This window comes from Athene noctua, chromosome 2, assembly GCF_965140245.1.
Source record: "Athene noctua chromosome 2, bAthNoc1.hap1.1, whole genome shotgun sequence".
Taxonomy (NCBI): domain Eukaryota; kingdom Metazoa; phylum Chordata; class Aves; order Strigiformes; family Strigidae; genus Athene; species Athene noctua.
In genome coordinates, this window is record NC_134038.1 from 106,729,037 (window position 1) to 106,749,475 (window position 20,439).

General features: G+C 37.0%; 1 protein-coding gene across 5 annotated transcripts in view; it reads left to right on the top strand.

Annotated features, from left to right (window-relative positions):
* LOC141957794 (solute carrier family 12 member 7-like) overlaps positions 1-18,432 on the top strand; it is a 66,016-nt gene extending 47,584 nt beyond the window's left edge. For 2 of the 5 annotated variants that reach the window (XM_074899822.1, XM_074899826.1), the window contains exons 17-26: positions 1,769-1,937; positions 4,728-4,923; positions 5,257-5,426; positions 5,573-5,704; positions 7,351-7,458; positions 10,448-10,564; positions 12,832-13,013; positions 14,177-14,191; positions 16,855-16,988; positions 17,452-18,432. In XM_074899822.1, the coding sequence (XP_074755923.1) occupies positions 1,769-1,937; positions 4,728-4,923; positions 5,257-5,426; positions 5,573-5,704; positions 7,351-7,458; positions 10,448-10,564; positions 12,832-13,013; positions 14,177-14,191; positions 16,855-16,988; positions 17,452-17,543 (1,315 nt within the window). In that variant the 3' untranslated portion in view covers positions 17,544-18,432. The remainder of the gene's footprint in view (positions 1-1,768; positions 1,938-4,727; positions 4,924-5,256; positions 5,427-5,572; positions 5,705-7,350; positions 7,459-10,447; positions 10,565-12,831; positions 13,014-14,176; positions 14,192-16,854; positions 16,989-17,451) is intronic. The other 3 variants (XM_074899823.1, XM_074899827.1, XM_074899828.1) reach the window with 3 other exon arrangements.
* Positions 18,433-20,439: the final 2,007 nt, after the last annotated feature.

The following is a 20,439-nucleotide window of genomic DNA, read 5'->3' on the forward strand; positions in this document are numbered from 1 at the left end:
TTCCTGTGTTCAGTTTTGGGCCCCTCACTACAAAAAGGACATTGAATGACTCGAGCGTGTCCAGAGAAGGTCAGCGAAGCTGGTGCAGGGTCTGGAGCACAGGTCGTACGGGGAGCGGCTGAGGGAACTGGGGGTGTTTAGTCTGGAGAAGAGGAGGCTGAGGGGAGACCTCATCGCCCTCTACAGCTCCCTGAAAGGGGGTTGCAGAGAGCTGGGGATGAGTCTCTTTAACCAGGTAACAAGTAATAGGACAAAAGGTAATGGCCTCAAGTTGCACCAGGGAAGGTTTAGACTAGATATTAGGAAGTATTTCTTTACAGAAGGGGTTGTTAGGCGTTGGAATGGGCTGCCCAGGGAGCTGGTGGAGTCCCCATCCCTGGAGGTGTTTAAGAGTTGCATAGACATAGTGCTGAGGGATATGGTGTAGTTGAGAGCAATCAGTGTTAGGTTAATGGTTGGACTGGATGATCTTCAAGGTCTTTTCCAACCTTGATGATTCTGTATGTTATCCTTCTATTGTGTCGATGTAATTACTAGAAATGGACCATCTTGTTATGTCTTAAACTGCTGGTTTTGAGTTGAGAAGTATGTTCCAACTCTTCACTGGTCTTTTGAATTTGTAATAATGACAGGAAAATTATAAAATATTGGTTTGGGAAAAGTAAGCAGATTGGATATTGATTAAAGGAAAACAATGCATCCTCATCAAGTTGAAACGGATCTTGTATTGCTATCAGTGCAGTTCAAGGCATGACTGTCCTTTTGAAAGGACCTATGCAGGCAGAGGAATGGCTTGACAAGAACATCATGAAAATCTGAAATGACAAGTAAAGTCCAGTGCCTGGGACAGGCATGTCCAGTGCAATAGTACGAGGCTGGGAAGCTGTTTTGTTGTAAAAGACCTGTGGTTTCTGTTAGATAGTAAGCCAGCAGTGTGCCTTGGCAGTGATGTGCTGGACTGCATCAGCAGGAGCATAGCTAGTATATTGAGAAGTAAATATCTTTGGAAATAATATCCTCTTTTCCCAGCACTCCTTAGAATACATCTAGAATATTTCATTCAGTTTTAGGCACCCTAACATAGAAAAGACATCAGTAAGCTCGAGTGAGTTCAGCAGAGGACCACTAAGATGATGTTTGGGGTGTATAGGAGCTTATCTCTTGTGGGGAGAGGCTGAGGGAGCTATGCTTATTCATCTTGGAGGAGGCTTACGGGGAACATGAAAGCTGATACGACTAACTAGTAAACATCCAATACCTAAAAGGTCGTTACTGAGAACATGGAGTCAGACTCCTTACAGCAGTATATGGTAAGAGAATGGGACAATATGATAAAATGGAGGAAGAAAAAAAAATAAAATTGAGATGACAGTAATTAAAGCATTGAAGGTTACCCAGAGGTGATATCTCTGTCTCTAGAGATTTTCAAAATCCAGCTGGATAGAGCTGTAAAAAATTTGGTGTGCATTCAGTGTTTAACCACTTCAAGCAGCAGGTTTCACTACATGATCTTGGAAGGGTGATAATTTTTATTCAATAATTTTCTTGGTAGAACTGTTCTTTAAGTTATCTTTTAATAATGGCTCATGTAGGTATTCCGTACCTTGAGGTGTTGTTGCTGTTGCAAATTATTACTTCCTTGATTGATAGTTGAATATTTTCCATTGAATTAAGCACTTATTCTGCATTTTATTGTTAATTTTAATTTTCCAGTTCTTTCTTGCTTTTCTATATCTGTATGTGTGTGTTTAACTATTTTTCTTGGCAGACCTCAACTTTTGGTCTTGTTAAACTTGGATAGTGAGCAGTTGGTGAAACATCCTAGATTGCTTTCTTTCACCTCTCAGTTGAAGGCTGGTAAAGGACTGACTATCGTGGGCTCTGTGCTTCAGGGTATCTACTTGGATAAATGTTCAGAAACTCAGAAAGCTGAAGAGGTATGTAGAAGACAGCATACAAACACTTGTAACTTTCATTACTATTTAAATGTTGAATCTGGATAATTCATATCTTGAATTAGAGAATACTGTTTTAAAGTAGTAAAAATTGATGTTTTTTCAATGTCAGCACAATCAGTAATTATATATAAAGAAAAGGTTGGTGTGTGTAGCAAAAGGTTTTGTAAAATTTCGCAGTAGGATGAGACAATGCTGATACTTCTTAGCTGTTTATTTTCTTTAATATTGAAAGCCCTGAGCTCATACTCAAATTACATTCTTGAAAAAGCCAAGTGATACGTTTTTAACGAATTACCTTATAAAGAAAACATTTAACAACAACGAAAAAAAAGTCTAACAAATGCAGATGTGTTTCTCATAATTTAATCTTCTGGATATATACATGATATTATTTTTTATGTTGTCCTAGAAATACATAGCAGAGCTAGGATTAGGAGCAGTCTTTGCCAGAATCCTACCCTGTTACTTGATTGTAAAAAGCATCCTTCTTGGGATCCTTTATTTTCTTCCTGTTTTGTTTTTTTTCTTTCCTGGTTATCCCATATCTCCAGAGAAGGTAGGGCAAGGTAGGAAAAAAAAAAAGCAAGTTGTCATGTAATTTAAGATGACATCTGACTGTGCTTACAAACATAAGTGAATTTGATTTGAACATTTCTTTTTTTTCTGACAACTTTTCAGTATTTACCTGTGCCACCCTATTGAAACACATAGACATTTTTGTGGGAAGCCCTTGAAAATACCAGAACTTAATTTTAAATTGTCCCCTGAGGAAAAAGGGAAGCTAATAGACTGAGCTAATGGACAAGATCCATTTTTCATACCACTTGGACTTTTAATGTAGAGCAAGTTTCCTTTTTTGCTAGATCTTAAAGTAGTACACAATTTGTTTAAATGAGTATTGGAGTGGCTCAGTATAGATAATTGTATTTGCTTACCTGTGCAAACTCTCCTACTCCTAACTTCATAAAATGGGGAAATATTTTTAGAAAATAGCGTGTTTCCTGTATTTTATTGAATACTATTGAAAAATTTGTTGCCTTTAGAAAGCCATTGTAAAGTCTCCAAAAGTATTGCCGTTATGTCTTCCAGAAATGGTTAATATCTTCAATGTTGTTGAAAACAGTATCAATTGAAATGTCTACTATTTTGGTCCAAGTCATCTTCAAAGCTGTGTAAAAAATGCCTGTGACTTATTCAGACCTGCTATCTCAAATGAGCATTTGAGATGTTGAAATGGATTTAACAAAGCTAACTGCCCCTTTTCTCACAGCTTTTTTTTTTCCTCCCTCTTGTTATTCAGACTTGTCCCTAGTGGTTTTTAAAATAGCAAAGTATGAAGCCAGATGGACTAGCTGATATCATATGAAAAGGCTCCAAGAGAGCAATTAGCTTGAAAACATGGTGGAAAAAGTTTAGCAGCAATTGTGAAAGTAATTGTTATTAAGCTGTTATCAACACGTGTGAGTAGAAAACAAGTCCAAGAATACAGTCAGGCATCTGAAGTAAAACAAAGAAAGCCTTTAAAGAGAAACTGTTTACCTATGAGGATTTGAAATGTAACTCATAGTTGGTTTAATTGGAAGTCAGCTACATTTTTGAGAGATGGAATGGGAATGAATTTAAGGCAGACATAATCCCTGGGTTCTCTAGAAAGTCAGACCTGGTGTTAAGATTGAGGAAACTATTGCTTTTAAAATGGAAATGAAGATGAACTGTAAAAATTTGGGTACCTGGAGGCCTCACTGGTTTTGGAAAATTTAAACTAGAAAATGTTTCTCTAAGATTTGTAGGAAATAAATCTATTTAAACTGATATGCCCTCGCAGATACTGTTTGCACAGACTTGTTAACTTTGCTACCAAATGCTCTGAAGACTTTTTTCTCTACTAAAGAGAATTTCTTATGTGAAGCCACACTTAGCCAGTGCCAGGCATTCTATGATCAAATCTGTTCCTGATGGTTTTTGATAGGAATTTGGGTGCCTCCAGAATTCCAAACTTCGATGCACTGGTTCTTCCTTCTGAAACCATGCTGATCTCCCACATGAATCATTGATAATGATGGGATTTTTAAAGTCGTGCCATCCAAACACAGTAAATGTCAAAGCTAATGTTCCCTAGTCAACCTTGATACCATTCAGAATCCTACTTCTAAATTACTTGGTTATGTGTTTGTATGTTTGTGTTTAAATGAAGGGGAGCCATGTAGAAGTTAAAAGGGTTGTGGGAGATTTAATCTAGTCAGTTTATCTTGTCATTATTCAGCCAGTGATTCCAGTTGTCTCCTCCACATCTATTTTTCCATGTTGTGAGCTGATAAATAAATAATCAGCCTTTTAATATCAAAGTTGTTTAAGGAGCTTTGACAGCCTCTTCTAAAGTCCTTGGCATTACGTTTTCCCAAACTCTTCCAATTCCAAAACAAAGGATTTAGTATTCCAAACATATGGTGCTTTGTCAGTCAGCAGTTTTGACTTGACTTGAAGCAGTGTTAATTTATTTATCTTTGTCAATGTGGCTTTACTCGTACCTTGTTCATTCTCCTTAGGAAATAAAAGGCTGAATAACTAATGTGGTGTCTTTTGGGGAGGTGGATGTTTTGGCTTTTATTTATCATAGAATCATGTTCACTCTTTTGGCATTAGCGGTTTCTTGATGTTGGTTGTACATTGTAGCTAATGTTTTGCTGTTATTTAGTGCTGTTAGTCCATATGGTGTTTATTACCAGTGCTGATGACTGTTTTTCCCCGTGTGTAATCTTCCTTTTTCAGAATGTTAAGGCCTTAATGGGAGTAGAAAAGACTAAAGGATTTTGCCAGATTGTGGTGTCTCCAAATTTCAGAGATGGAATATCCTATTTGATTCAGTCAGCTGGTCTAGGAGGGATGAAGCACAACACAGTCCTGATGGCATGGCCACAGTCATGGAAGCAGACAGAAAATCGTTTCTCATGGAAAAATTTTGTTGGTATGTGTTTATTGACTTCTGTAATACATTTGTAACTCAACTATGTAACTACTCTGTCTGCTGTTTGGAGGAGATCTGATGCTGAACATCCAGTGAACAATTGAATATTTCCCCACATTTTATTTCATGTGGAGTGGGTTTCCTCAGCCCTCAGTCTCTTCAACTGTGGCTTTTCTTGTTCTTTTCCTAAGCAGGTTAGTCACTAAACCCAGGACGTTTCTTTTTTGCCTCAGCAGAATCTGTGAGGATTTAAGCTTTTGAATTTAAAACAAAAACAGAAGCTGTGAATGAAACCTAGGAATTCTTGATCAGATGTCTTGTTTTCCCTTGCAGACACTGTACGAGAAACAACAGCTGCTCAGCAAGCATTGTTGGTTGCTAAAAACATTGACTTATTTCCAACAAATCAAGAACGTTTCACTGAAGGAAACATAGATGTGTGGTGGATTGTTCATGATGGTGGTATGCTGATGTTACTGCCTTTTCTCCTTCGGCAGCACAAGGCAAGGACCACAGAAAATGGTTGGGATTTCATTTTCTAATAATTAATAGTTCTAAGGGTTTCTAGGAAATACTTTTTCACCTTGATAGTTATGCATGGTGATACCAGTCGTGGTGTTACAAATCATTATAATTTATCTTTTGGTAGGTTTGGAGAAAATGTAAAATGCGCATCTTCACTGTTGCTCAAATGGATGACAATAGCATTCAAATGAAGAAGGATCTTCAGATGTTTTTATATCATCTTAGACTGAATGCTGAAGTGGAAGTTGTTGAAATGGTATGTTACTGCATTTTTTTTAAGTGCAGTTGACACTAAACTTGGGAAAATGTATTTAGCGTTTTTGAAACTAAGAGATGTTAGCCCAAATATAAAAAGGGAAAGATTGCGGTCCCACCAAGAACAAGAAGTTTTTTAAAACAACATTATCTACCATGTCACAACATGTGTATGCAGTAGTGAGTTTAATGGTTTTGTTGAGTAGAGTTGAGCCATTTTGATGTGTTAATGCCTACTTTATTTATGAGAGATAGTTCATTCAGGAAGGAAAAAGCTTGAATCTTTAGCAGGCAGTGAAATGGAAGGATGAATTATCTTATTTTTAATACTCCATGACATCCAGCATGAGAGAGGGTGAACATGTCCGACTCTCTCCTACTGCTGTATGAATCTCTCTGGAATAAGCAATCCCTAGGCTCTGTGAGAGTCAGTCAGTTGTTTGTGGCATTGCCAGCCTCTTTGTCACTGAACAGCAAGACAATATAGCTACAGATTCACAAATCAAATAGTGACAGAATGAATTTTGTAACTTTTCCACTATTTAAATACTGGTCATAAACTGCCAAAGGACTAAAGCTGTAGTCTTGTCTAGACCTGCTTTTTTGGGCATCTATGAGAAAACTTCATTTCCAGCACTCAAAGGTGAACTAGCATAATGTACAAAGTAAGAAAAAAAAAATTAAAGAATTAAAATCTTTTAAACTCATTCTGAAATGGCTTGAAGATGGGTCAACTGCTTCAAAACTACCACCACCAGTTCCTGGAATGAACAAAACCTATCAAAAAGATTTATCATGCTAATCAGCCATAAGGTACATTTTAAGAATAATTTAAATTAGTTGGGGAAAAAATGACTTACGAAAAACTTGGTTATATTTTGAACTAGGAAGTAAGAGAAATATTTTTATTTATTTTATTTTTGTTTTGTTTACTGAATATAAAATACTGAAGTGCTGTGTCATGTGCAGGTGAAAGATGACTATAAAGCCTCAGCCTTGGTTGGATTTTGAACAGAAAACAGTATAGGAGGCACAACTTATTATTTTCTTATGCGGGTCATATTTAACCCTGAGAATATTCCAAAATACGAGAGACATGTTACAAGTCAGTGACAACACAGATGACTGATACAGATTTTACACTGTATTTTAACTTTGAGCTGCTGAGAGAATATATGCTGGGGTTTCTTCATAAATGCTTCTATTTGTGAATGTTTCTCACCGGTGAAAGGACAATGTGTTACTTAGTGGCTCTAGACAGTTTTTATGGAAATAAGTGTGCACACATGCTCAGGAGTCAGCAATGCAGACCCAGTTCAAATAAGTGCTTTCAACCCTTTCTTATTTCTGCAGCCTAGTTGGAACAGAACAATGGAAAGTCTGTCCCAAGCACCTCAAATTTAGATAAAAATCACACTGATACCGGTATAGTAAGATAGCTCGTCGTGTGTGATTGCTGCTTGAAGATGAAGTTTTAAGAATTGAGGACAGAAATGACTGATCACTTACATACTTGGTATTGTTCTGATGCCATAAGTACATCCAGGACTGTATAAATGTAGGAATGAATGTGGTACACTGTCTAAATATTGTTCTTTTGAGTAGTACTTTTCTTCCAGTGTTTCTAATGCCAGTCTCTTTTTGAAGCTTGAAAACGATATTTCTGCGTTCACATATGAGAAGACACTTATGATGGAACAGCGATCTCAGATGCTGAAGCAGATGCAACTATCAAAGAATGAAAGGGAAAGAGAGGTAGGGACTTTGGCTTGGCAAGATGTTCTGCGAAAAATCTGAAAGTAGTATTTCTTGGCTGTGGCTTCTAATAGGTTTCTAACTAGTCAAAAGCTTTTATAACAGCGTTCCATGTTAGTTTCTCTACAGCAGGTTTCAGCAAGGCTAAAATAATGGGGGGTGTGAGAAAAATCCTTTTTTATTTGAGTAAATGTTTAAAATTTCCTGGTTTTATTAAGATTAGTGCAAGTATTTACTAGCAAAACATTTGAGCATCAGTGTAGAATATATCCAGAGCATTTCTAAACTTGACATACAGCAGTAGTTAAAGATTATGATTATTCAACTGGGCTGATCAGCTTTGTTTGTGACTTGGCCTTCAACCTTATTTTTTAGTTTCTATATTATTTAGAATGTTTTAATTTGGAGCCAAAATTAGTCTCGCTAACCTGTAATCCTATGATACCCAGATGGGAATGCTATGTTTCCTGCTCCCTTACCCTTACTAGTCGCTGATGGTAATTTGCACATTATAGCGACAAGCTTCATGCATCTGTATTTTCAAAAGAATATTTGTAACTTACATCTTCTTTTATTTTTCGTTTGTGCTTCTATACACTCATTTATTCTGTAAACTATCCCATTATTATCAACACTTTATAGTGATGTGAAAGGTATTAAATGCTTTGGCTTTGCTATCACTTCCAGTGATTTCCCTCCTATGCCAAACAAGAGATCTCTCCTGTGTTTAACTGCTCATTGATAAAATAACTAGAATTTTTTCCTTGTGTCTTTTTTTGTCTACTGATAATTATAACTCATTTTATGTCTAATCCTTTTTGGTGTTAATCCTACAAGTCTGTGCAGTTCCTTTTTTTATCTCTCCTTACTCTTTGTTTTCATTTCACAGGATTTTTTTTTTTAAGGTTCCTAAAGATGCCTTGTATTGCTACAACAATGTGCTGCTGTAAATCCTCATTCTGCTCATCTGTGTCATGGTAGTTTTCTTTTGATTGGAGTCTGCCTAACATCTTTTCAGTCAAGAACAAGTTTTCCTGTACTCCTTACTGAGTGTTTTTAAATTTTTCTCATTTGAACACTAGTATTGTTCCAGCTGAGTTTGAGTGATTAATCAATCTACAGTAGGCTTTTAAGGATTTAACTTCCACATGAATACTTTACAAGTAGCCCCAGGACGTAAGGCTCTGTAGTCTGTAGCGTATAAGTTGTGTTGGAGACAAAAGAATTTCTTCTCAGCTCTGTGACTTGGTTGGAATCTGCAATACTTAAGAGTGTTTGCTTGGAAGTTTTAATTTCTTTCCCTGCCCCACCTCCGCCATGCTGTGGGGTGTTTTTTTGTTTTTTTTTTTTTTTTTTTGTTTGTTTGTTTGTTTGTTTTTATTGTTACTCACTTTATCTGAATGCAGCCATCACCATTATAGTTTCAGTTTGGTCCTTCATATCAAGCAGGGTAAAATCTGAGATGTTGAAAATGTTTAACATTGAATTTATTTCATGGTCTGAAGTAAAATCCTTGATAATTACAAGAACATCTAGTACTTATTTCCTGCCTTGCCCAAGAATAAAAGCCACATTCATCTGTTGTTTCTGATTAGTATGTATTAATCTAACTCATTATTTTGTATTTTCAGAAAACATTTACTTATAACTTTGCTTTCTCTGGAGCTGCAAGTTGAGTATATGCACTCAGTGTGCCAGGCCCTTTTTTGATCTGTTCATCTTCTTTTAAATGAGCTGAGCCATCCCTTCCAGTTTTATTGTGATTTCCAAAACATTTCTCTCATCAGTAGGACTAGTTGAAATTAGCATTGCTTTTGTTTTCATTATCTATCTCCAGACATTCACATATAACCCTCATGATCCAGCTTTGAATGGTGCTTGTAGTTTTGTTTCCTGTTACCACCAACTTTAGTATTTTAATCTCACTTTTGTGCTTGCACCTCTTCAAATGACATTCAGATGTTTGCAAAGAAGAGAATTTATTGTTGTACAGTGTTCTCTTGCTGTTTCATTCACACTTTCAAGTGCTCGTATCCTTGAGGAATCGCCCTCGCCCTCCTCTTCTGTCACTTTTTAAAATGGAACTTTATTTTATCTTGCCCACCTGGGTTTTCTTGTGGAACTGGGGCACAGGAGTTCATTGAATTTTTGATTCCTTTTTTGAGAAACGTGGTTGATTTTGCTTTTATTCAAGTGTAAATACAACACATGAAAAGCGTAAGATCTGCAGACTTGGTTTCAACTGCTAAGCATTTATTTATTTATTTGATCTTGACAATAGCCCTGCAAAGACAAAAGAAAATGTTCACTTTGTTGTTCACTCTCACTTGTTCACTTCCTTGCTGCCCTTCCTGGTGGTGGTTGGCTTCCTTCTATGTCTAGTTCTGACTAATGACTGTTGGGCCAGGCAGTGATATTGTTGGAGCTGTGAGAAGTCAGTCATCCATCCTACCGCTACTTTGGGTTGGGTTGCACAATGCAAGTGCTGTTGTGCAGCTCACTGCTGCTAGGTAAGGTTGGCAGAAATGTGGATGCGTGTAGAGGAGGAGTACAATTATAGTTTGTGACTCACTGGGAAATAAACCAGTGTTTAGAGTCAGAAAGCAGCTTTCTCATCTACATGAATTTCTTTTCATACTTTTGGTTGTTATTGAATAAAATCAATTCATCTGAATCATCATATATGAAGAGATGTGATCCTCACAAAAAGGTGAATATTTGATGTTCCCATATCGACTAAAGGATTCAATTCACTTTGTGTTTTCACAAATTTTTGTAAAGAGATTTCATAATTAACTAGTAAACGTTTCAAAAGGAGCCCTATGGTGTATATATAAACAAATGACGTGTTCATGAAAACAAACCAAGTTTATAACAAGCTACGATACCAAATCTCATCTATTTAAGACAGTTCTTACTTTGAATAATATGATCATCTTCTTTTTTTCTGTAGACTGTATTTTTGTCATTAGTAACCTTTTTGTCCCAGATTCAGAGCATCTCTGATGAGTCTCGAGGCTCAGTCAGAAGAAAAACCTACTCCAGTCCACAGTCCACTGGCCAAGATGTGCAGGCCCTGCTGACTAATGATTGTCGGGAGGAGGAGGTAGTTGGACATAGTACTGGTTAGATGTATTTTCCCATTGTGACACTTGAAGTGCCACTATTGCAAACTGAACTACATATGAACTTGATCATTAATTGTTACGGAACAGTTCTTCATAAATTTTAATTTTACTGTTTTTCTAAATTAATTACCTTACCCAATATTTTTTTCTCTAGATGATGCTTCTGTGACATGAACTACATCCTATTTTTCTCACACTTATTCTCCATAAAAGAAACACTTATGTTTCTGAGGGCCTGTTTTTCTTAAGACCCAGAAGCAAAGATATTTCTCTGCCTTCCATGTCTTATAAAGTCTTAACAGTGGGTGTTTCATTAATAAGCATATTTCATGCCTTCACAAAATACTGCCCTTCTTTATAGTTCCTATATTGCAGTACTGAAGCTTCTCAGAGACCGTATAGATATATTAGGGCTTTTTAAGGGGATTTCTGCTTATTGACAAGCCATTATTAGCCCATAAATGTCATTACTACTTTCTGCCAGGTAAGTTTGAAAGGAAATGAACTTGATGTAATCAAGGGTTTTAGTGTGCACTTGAAGTGTTACTCGTATCTAAAGATGTGTAGCCTAGTTTGTAGAAATGCTGTGTACCTTTGTGTTTCCCTTTCTTCATGAAGTATGAAAAGAACGTGTTGTATTCTGTGTAATAAATTTAGTATCAAAATAGCACCAACAAAAATGTGTTTTCATTGTCTTTGCATTTTTAGAAAAGTGTGCTATAGGTCAAGAGTTTCTGTTGACCTCACTATCTTTCTAAAAATGGCAAACTTTCTTCCACTGAGGCATAGTTGTACAGATCTCATCTTACAGTTGTTAGTTTGAAATTTTAGTTCACTGGATACTGCTGTATACTATCTACATGTATTTGCCAGCTTTTTTCCATTCTCATGATAGAACTGTATTCACAGTGACTTCTGATTTGTAGTCTTGACTCATGATTTAATCTTCTGGGGAGATATGAAGACTGTCAAACAAATAGATATTTATATGAACCTCAGAACTGAACTCTAGTGTTTGGGAATCCTCAAGGACAGGGACTAGGAAAATCATTTAGGAAAAGTACAGAGGCTCTTAGGTATTTAAAGACAACTGCAATTACAGTTTGTGAACCATTTAGAGGAATTGTTGTTCAGAGATAGAAAGTAGTTTTCTCATCTGCTTTGATTTTATTCATGCTTTTGACTGTGACCTGAATGAAGTTGATTCTTCTGAATTATCACATATATGGAGGGACATTACCATCACTAACGTGAATAATTGAGGTTCTCAAATGGAACAGGAGCTTCAACATGATTTAACAAGTCTCTGAAGAGACTTCGAACTGCTAAAGATTTTAAAAACAAACAAAAACCTCCACCTCCCAAACCCAATCAAAACCCACAAAAAACCCTACACGAAAAAAAAAAAAACATTCTCCCCCAAAACAGAACATCCCAAAACACAAAAAACATCATCCCCCCAGACAAATTCATTTATGATTTTAAAAGTCTGAGGTACTTGTATTTGTGTTGCTTCTGATGGAAATACAGAAGCCTATGGACAAAGTATTATAAGGAAAAGTAAGAAAATAACATGTCTTAAATATTTCTTCCTTCTTTCCTCAAGAGGAGCAAGGGGAATGGGAAGTAGAGAACACAGAAGTGCAGGTGCATGTGGGGACAACAATCTTGTGTTCTTAAAGTTGTGATTTGAGTTTCTGCTATTATAAGGGAAGAGAAGGCCCTGTCATGGTTAGACTTATTGGCTTTTGTTATGTAATATGCACTTGAAAGCATAAAAAAATCTAATGGAATATAGCTAGCCTTCAATTCAGCCAGTCCAATGTTGGGTTACTGGGATCATGGGTCATACTGGTAGTTCAACCAAAAGCATGGGACATGAACAGTGTTTTAACACAGTATCTGAGACAGTAACAATGTAACTGATACACAATGAGAGCACTGGCAAACCCCCCTGGTATTAATAAAGTACCCTCAGGCTGTATTCAACCTCATTTTAGTTCATTACAAAAATAACATCCCAGCCCAGATGTAATCCTGCAAATATAAACAAATAACTACATTTTTACAAGCACTTTCCTTTCATGCTGAAGTCAAAATAGTCTTTGTTCACAAAGTAAGGTGCATTTTTCTGTATCTTCCTTTGCTCTACTCCTGTGAAATTCCTTTTCAGAATTTTAGTAACATGTAATCTGTAAATGCTCTTTTTGCTGAATCTTGGGGTGATTGTTTGTTTTGTGGCCAGGCTCAGCTAATCCATGACAGAAACACTGCCTCACACTCGGCTCCAGCGGTCAAAGCAAGCGTGGCTGCTGCTCTGCCCGAAAAAGTGCAAATGACCTGGACTAAAGAAAAGTTTGTAGCTGAAAAGCATAAAACCAAAGATTCAAATGTATCTGGCTTCAAAGATATTTTCAACATGAAGCCGTAAGTATACATGTGGTATTTGGTGTTTTGTATTTGATTGTGTATATTTTAGTGTGTGGGTGTTTTTCTTAGATTTTTTTGTTATTCCATGATCTGGTTTCTAAGAGATTTTGGTTTATTTGTTGAGTACAAACATGATCTTTCCATGCACTTCACTTAAATGCTATCCTTATGAAGCTAGCGTGGACTTGGGTGGAATAACAATGACTGTAGAGAGTTGTTCACAACATTCTTGTTCTGTCTTGTTCTTATGTCATTTCCACATCTCACTTATTGTGTTTTGTTGGGGTGGAGGGAGTACTAAAGAAGCAGATAGATTCTTTCAAGACATTTAGCTTATGTTTTGTTTTTTGGATGGAGCCGTTGAGGGGTTTTTTGTTTTTACCCCCAAATGGACATTTGGCCGTTATCCTGTAAATTAAAGCAATATAAAATTTGTGCCTATATGTATGTCATCTTATATTAAGTATTTCCTGTTGAAATATTCCTTAATGTCTTTTTCTTAGATACAAGTTACTAAAGAGATCAGCATTGACACAGGCAGTAGCTCTTATGTAGTAGACACAAAACCAATGACAGAAAGACAACAGCTTGTTTGCTTGCTTGTGTGATTCAAGCACACGCACGCATCTTTTGAGTTCTGGAAGAATGCAGTTATAAGCATGGCCTAGACTATCTTTTGCACATGCTCAAAGCAAAAGTGGGAATGTCAGGGGAAATTTTAATATCTAAAGAAAAAATATCTTTATTGTAGGACTTGCAGACTGTAGAGTTTATGGTGTCAATTCTCAGTGGAACTTCTAAATCCTAAGTTGTTTTGTGGATTTGCTCTGAGCACATTAGAAACAGTTTGCCTTCTGCAAATTCCAAACATCATCTTGCTCTAAAGCGCTGTTTTTGTTCTGGGCTACATTATGCTCTAACTCTTAGTTGGTTGGGGTTTTTTTGTTAATATCTTGGAAATATTTCCTATTACTAGTTCAGAATTGTGCGAGATGCAGACTTCATATATTATTATTTTAAAACTACTATATGTGGTTGGGGGTGGAAATCATAGTTCAAACTTGATGTGCCTGTATAGTATATTAATATTTTTTAATTTTAAAATGTATCTGATGGCATAACTTTTTTTTTTTCTGTGCTTTTGCTCTCCTTCCATGTAGAGAATGGGAAAATCTGTAAGTCTAAATTTAATTTCACTTAAGCAATGTAGGATGTGTTCCCTCGTTCTTGTGGTCATGTACATTGTATGTGTGTTTTGTCAGTCATGATTAGCAGTGCTTGTATTCTTTCGTACCTTGTTTTATGTACTGTGATTTAGTATTTATCCCTGAAAAATATTTTTCATTGTGACTTGTTAATGTTTTCTTCTAAATATTATTAACTTTACATTCAAGTCACAGAACATGTATTTTAGTTTCTGTAAGAATATAACACTTGACAGTACTCCTGCACCAGTGTAATACTTAGTTTCCTAATTAACTACCTTAAAAAGTGAATATATTTTTGTTCTGGAAAAATAGACCCCATTATGATATAACTAATTGGACAATAAGAACGAATTTTTTCACAAAGGGAACTTTCACATTTCATCAAATAACAGTTCTTGCCTCCCTTCTACCAACCCATATACGTGTAGAAATAACATAAGTTCAGATACACACTGGGTGTGACAGCATACAAAACCCAAATTGAGCTTCTTATGAAAACTTAGTTTGCTTTGTGTAACACGTATGATTTCAGTTCTGCAGTGCTTGAAGGCTCAATGAAGTTAGTCAGCCTCAGTTCACATTGTACACAATATACCTTTAGTCAATTTGAGCCTTTTTTTCAGTGCTGAATTCTTGCCCGCTCCATCATACACTTGCACCTTCCCTATTTCCCCTGTCTTCTATCTTCAGTTCAACAATATTTCTACTTCAGTATTTATATACTTCTTCAGTTATACACTCTTGCCTTCCTTTCAGAGTTGTTCTTTGATCTTCTCAAGTTGCTGCTGCTCTGAAAAACTGAGCTTCAAGTATTCTTTTGTTCCATATATGTTTTCTGTGCAGTTAGTTCTTAGGACAAATGGCTACTGTGACAGAAAAGCCCTCGGGAGGAACTGATAAACTCAGTTTTAGAAATGTTATTGTCTTAGTGGGGAAAATGGGATGGGTGGGGCGAAGAGAATCAATTGAAACTGATGGGACTGATCTCCACTGGCCACTAAACTTCAGGCCAAATGCCTTTTTTCTAATTTCCCCTGCAAAATCAAGGATGAAAATACAAGACATGAGTCATGCTACTTCTAATAGGATCCTGTTAATGGCTTTTCCCTTCATAGTAAACAGGACTTAGTAGAACACAAGTACATATGCTTCCAGCATTCTCCATCTTTCTTGGTCCCCTGTGTTTGAATGAACCTGTATCTGGCTGCTGTTCTCAACTCCACACATTTATATAATCTGAGGATGGCCTCATGTTGCTGAAAGAATCTAGGAGTGTTGGTGTAGTCCCCTGAAATGACCTCTGGTAGTAGAACAAAGTTGTATGTTTCCTTTTATAAATTTTGGCCTCCTAAATGTTTTTCTTTTGGGAAAAGAGATCTCATTAGTTTCTACTGTTTACTTGAGCTGAAACAGTGTTGGGGTTTGTGCTGTAACTTTGATTGCTGTTGGTGGAATTCAAAGGACTCCAAACTTGATCAGATGCTTCAGAGGATGTCTTGTTCCTGCTGCTACTAACCTGCCAGTCCTCTCACTGTCACAGGACAGTATGTGAGCAGAGTATAGCTGTGCTTTTACTGTGAGATGACTACTTACAGTGCTAAGAAAATGGCACGGGATAGAGTGATAATGTGTATTATACCATCAATGTATCATACCTATGTGTAGCATACCAGTATCTCCATTCTTGAGATGTGCTATCACCCTGTGTTTCTGAGGTTCCCTTTGAAGTGACTCACTTCACTTGTAAAGAATCTGCTTTTGGGCAGTGGATCTCTTAGATAAATGACCTTGGGTAGGATCTGGGTATTTCTGTTGCAGTGTAGCATATGACTCATTTCCAGTCTTGGCTAGTTTTACAGAGATGGCAGTTTCTCAGGTATGACAAGGAAACTGTTCTTTTGTTTTGTTCTGAAGAACAACTAAATCATCCAAGGTAGATGCTAAAATAAGGAAATCTCTGAAGTCCCAGCAGTTTTTCCTTCTTGCATACAAATCTTATGACGATTATATTTGTGGACACAACAAGTAAAGCGTTAGTTAATATTGATAATGTAAGGGGAGAGGCCCAATTTCAGTTCATTACTCTTATGACATGAGAAACAAGTAGATTTTAAAGTAAATTCTATGCTGTTTCTGAATTTTCTTCACCAGGCTTATAGTAATCTTGTAATGTTTCCAAAGGAGCATGAGGGAAATCTTGTACTATACAACATAAATAATGTAATCTTTCTATTGCATTCCTTTAATTCCTTTGTTCGGAATTTCTTGTACAAATCCAATATAATTCCATAAACTGGATTCTCAGTGGTTTTGATTAAACTTAATTTCTATTGAAATAAGTTTTTGCTTCATCTTTGTAAAAGGTAACAGACAATTGAAATATTTGTGCATTTTGATCTGCTTAGTTAAGAGTTGCTTGAATTTCAGTGTTAAATGTTCTCTTTAAAGAAAAAATATCTTCTAAACTAGGTTTTGCATTTTCTAAAATTTATTTTCAATGTGTTCAAATGCTGGCATCCATGAAAATAGCTTATTCTATGTACATATAGATTAAATTTATAAATTCAAACACAATAATTCGAGTACATAGGTATTGTGGCAATACTTAAAAATGTTTGTTTGCATGCTAGGAATCAGTCAAATGTGAGAAGAATGCACACTGCTGTGAAGCTCAACGGAGTAGTGCTTAATAAATCACAGCATGCTCAGCTAGTTCTCCTGAATATGCCTGGACCTCCTAAAAACAGAAAAGGTGATGAAAACTGTATCCTCTACTATATTGCTTTCATATTTCTTGAAATATGGTTTGATCTTTGTGGTTGTGCCATTGTCTACTTGTCAGGATAACCATTAGTAACCATGTTAAGTATAAGTTTCCTTTACATAAACAACTTTTATTCCACAGTGTTTTAAGAAATGTTGCTAGTGGTGTGGTTTTTATTGAATTGATATAAAGCACTCCTCAATTTTGAACTTATTGTAAAAATACCTATTTTTATCTCTTCTGTAGATGGGTAGGGCAGAACTAGAAATTTCCCCAAAATTAGGCCTTGCTTGCACTTGAGCAAACAGGTGGATTATGTAATGGCACAATAAAGGGTGACACAGGAAAATTCCTTGATAAAATTGTTGAACTTGATTTTTGCATTATACATCAGACTTCTTGAGAGATTTGTGGCTATCTTGTTTCTTTTCTGAATAAATTCCTTGACTTAATGATATTTCAGACATGGAATTTTTGGAAGTTCTGACAGAGGGTCTCGATAGAGTTCTTCTGGTCAGAGGCAGTGGACGTGAAGTGATCACCATTTATTCTTAACCTGTTTGCACATTTTGTTCCCCCCCAACCCCCCACCCCCACCGCAATGAAAAAACAAAGTTATTTACCATAATTTGAGCAGCTTCATTAACAGTTCTAGTGCATTGAAAACTACTGGCAAGCTGAATCTTCTAATGATTTGTTCTGGTTTCATATTAAAAATTTATATTTAAATTATATTTTAAGAAGATAGATCTATGTAGAAAATATTTCTGTAGTGAATTAATAAATGGTGGATGGGTTAGGATATTTATATGTAGCATATTCTGATGCCTCTTCAACTGTGGTGAAACACAAGCAAAGAAAGGGTAATGCAGTGGGATTTTTAAACATACAGAAATGTAAGCAACTTTTAGATGCAGAACAAAGATTAAAGTCATCAAAGGAAAAGGTTTTAGGAGAAGTTGGCTTCCTCCTTTACCAAAATGCTGCAGTGTTGCTTCTGTTGGAATTAGTCCTGGTTCAGGAAACTTAATTCACAACCTCTCAAATTTGTATATTATGTGTATAAAGTGTTTCCCTGAAGTTCATGATATGCCACACTTGTTTTAAATAACATTTCTCTATTTAAAATACCTAGTCAGGTAGCTGAAGCCTCCAGCTGATAGTAATAGTGAATTGACAAGTTGTGTGGGGTTTTTTTCATGAGCTACTAGCAGTTATAGTATATTGCACAATTATACCAGTGAAGCCTAAGAGCGTCCAACTCACAGTAAGACTGTGATGCAGTAACTCCACCTGGTTGCAAATCTAAATGTAACGATAACCAACTTGCTGTGGTTTAATGAACTGCAGTCTCTTGTTTTCAAATATGTATATTTTGAAAATGTTGTATAATGTTGTATGTATGTGCTGCTGTTTAAAATAAACTCTGCTTTTCTGAACAGAACGAGCTCTTAAGTGTTTTTCATTTGAAATTGTTGAACAATTTAGTTTAGGTGCTCAGTAGAAGCTTTCTTCTTCTGTTAGAATTCATGCCCCTTTTTGGACACTGTTTAGTTTTGTAAATGTTGAAAATCTGAAGTGTTTGTTGGGTATTGGAAGATTGTTCTCTAAAAAGAATGATTTTATTTAACCATATCTAAACTATTCTCTTATGATACAATCAACATTTCTGTTGCTCAGACTGAGACAGCAGTGATGCAGGGCCCAAATACCTGACCAGTCTCAAGGCCAGTGCTTTTATCACAGCTCTGTCAGGCAAAGGAAAACAAAGTTATAAACGGCAAAGCTGAAAGCAGTCATTACCAGTCCATGTAGTTTGATACATAGCAACAGAGGGAACACAAAAAGATAATCAGATGACCCAGTGAACTTTTAAACAGTGCTGGGGCACACCAAAAGGCTCTTGGAAAGCCATGCTGCACAGCAGAAGGCTCTCGTAGACCACTGGGTGTGGGTGTAGGTTTAGGCGTTGGGCTGGAATTTGGTTTATGTATAGGCATTCAGAAGTACCCTGGGGGCACACCAAGAGCACTGCAGGGGCCCTTAAGTGCAATGAAAGACACATGGAGGCCCTGTGGACTGACCAGAAGGTGTGTGAAGGTGCTAGATTTGCACAATATATCAAGTGCATGAAAAGGCATTCCTGACCGCTGGGAAGAAAAGAAATGTAGTGAGATGCCCCTGGTGCACTTCAAATGGCTCTTGGCTTCTTTTGGGACACATTAAAAGGCACTTAGAGGCCCGTGGTGCAGGGCCATCAGCAGGTGTTCCTAGACAACTGGGTGGCTTATGGTAAGAGTAATGGTAAAGATTCAGTTTAGGGATAGGCTCTGAGGCCTGGGACCCATCAAAAACTCTCTAGGGGCCCTTAGGTGCAAGGCAAGACTGATGGAGACTCTGTGGGCATACCAGAAGGCATTTGGCAGAGCCTGGTGTGCACAAAATGTCACTCAAAAGGCCATGGTTCAACTCAGAAGCACTCAGAGACCAGTGGGGAGCACAGAAAGCCCCTGATACGCTTCTGGTGCACTTGAGACAGCTCCCAGATATGCCTGAAGCACACCGAAAGGTATTCTGAAGGTCATGATGCATAGCAGAACTTACCACTACGGCTGTTTTAGGATTAGAAATAGCATTGGGTTTGGGCAATGACTGTGTCTTACCTCCTTTGTACTTCCAGCACTTAATATGTAGTCAGGGGACCTCCAAATGTCTTACTGAAACCTGGGAGCCTCCACATGCTTTTTGGTGTGTTCTGGGGACCTCCACAGAGTGCACGTCAGGTCTCTGCTTGCTTTTAGTTACTTTCCAATTGCTTTATCCCTCACCAGGAATATTCTGGAGAACCCTATGTGGGGCACCCCCATGCCTTTGTTACTGCCCCCACCACCCCTGCCCTGAGCTCTGTAGTTAGTTTTTATACTGTCCGGTTTTCCTGTGGTAATATCTTTTGTGGCCCCCCAAGAATAAGAGCTTAAGGGTTCAAATACTTCAAACTAAGATTGGGAAACTGATTTTCTTTAGTGAATGTTAAAAACACATATAGTTAATTAATTAACAGTCATTCTATTGAGAAATTTTGGTGTGGAAATGCCTTGAAGACTAGAGTCTTTTAGGAGATAAGCTGGCCTGATTCTAAGAATGTAAAGATTTCCTTATTATTTTTCTTTTTAAAGAATTGAGTGAAAATGAAATGTCATGGTTTTCGCCCTGAAAAATCATCTTGAATGTGGTCAGTAGGCACTTACTAGTTTGGCACCTAAACCTCCAAATACATCAGTACCTGTCTCCTAGTCTGTCACTGCAAACACCCAGGAGTGGTGGAACATCAGGGAGGGAAATGGGGGACTGCTGTCTTTCTGGGGATTTTTTGGTGGTGGTGGTTTTTTTTTGTTCCACCTCCCCTGAATTGTTGTGCAAGAAGTATAGTAGGAAGCACAGAGTAGCTTAA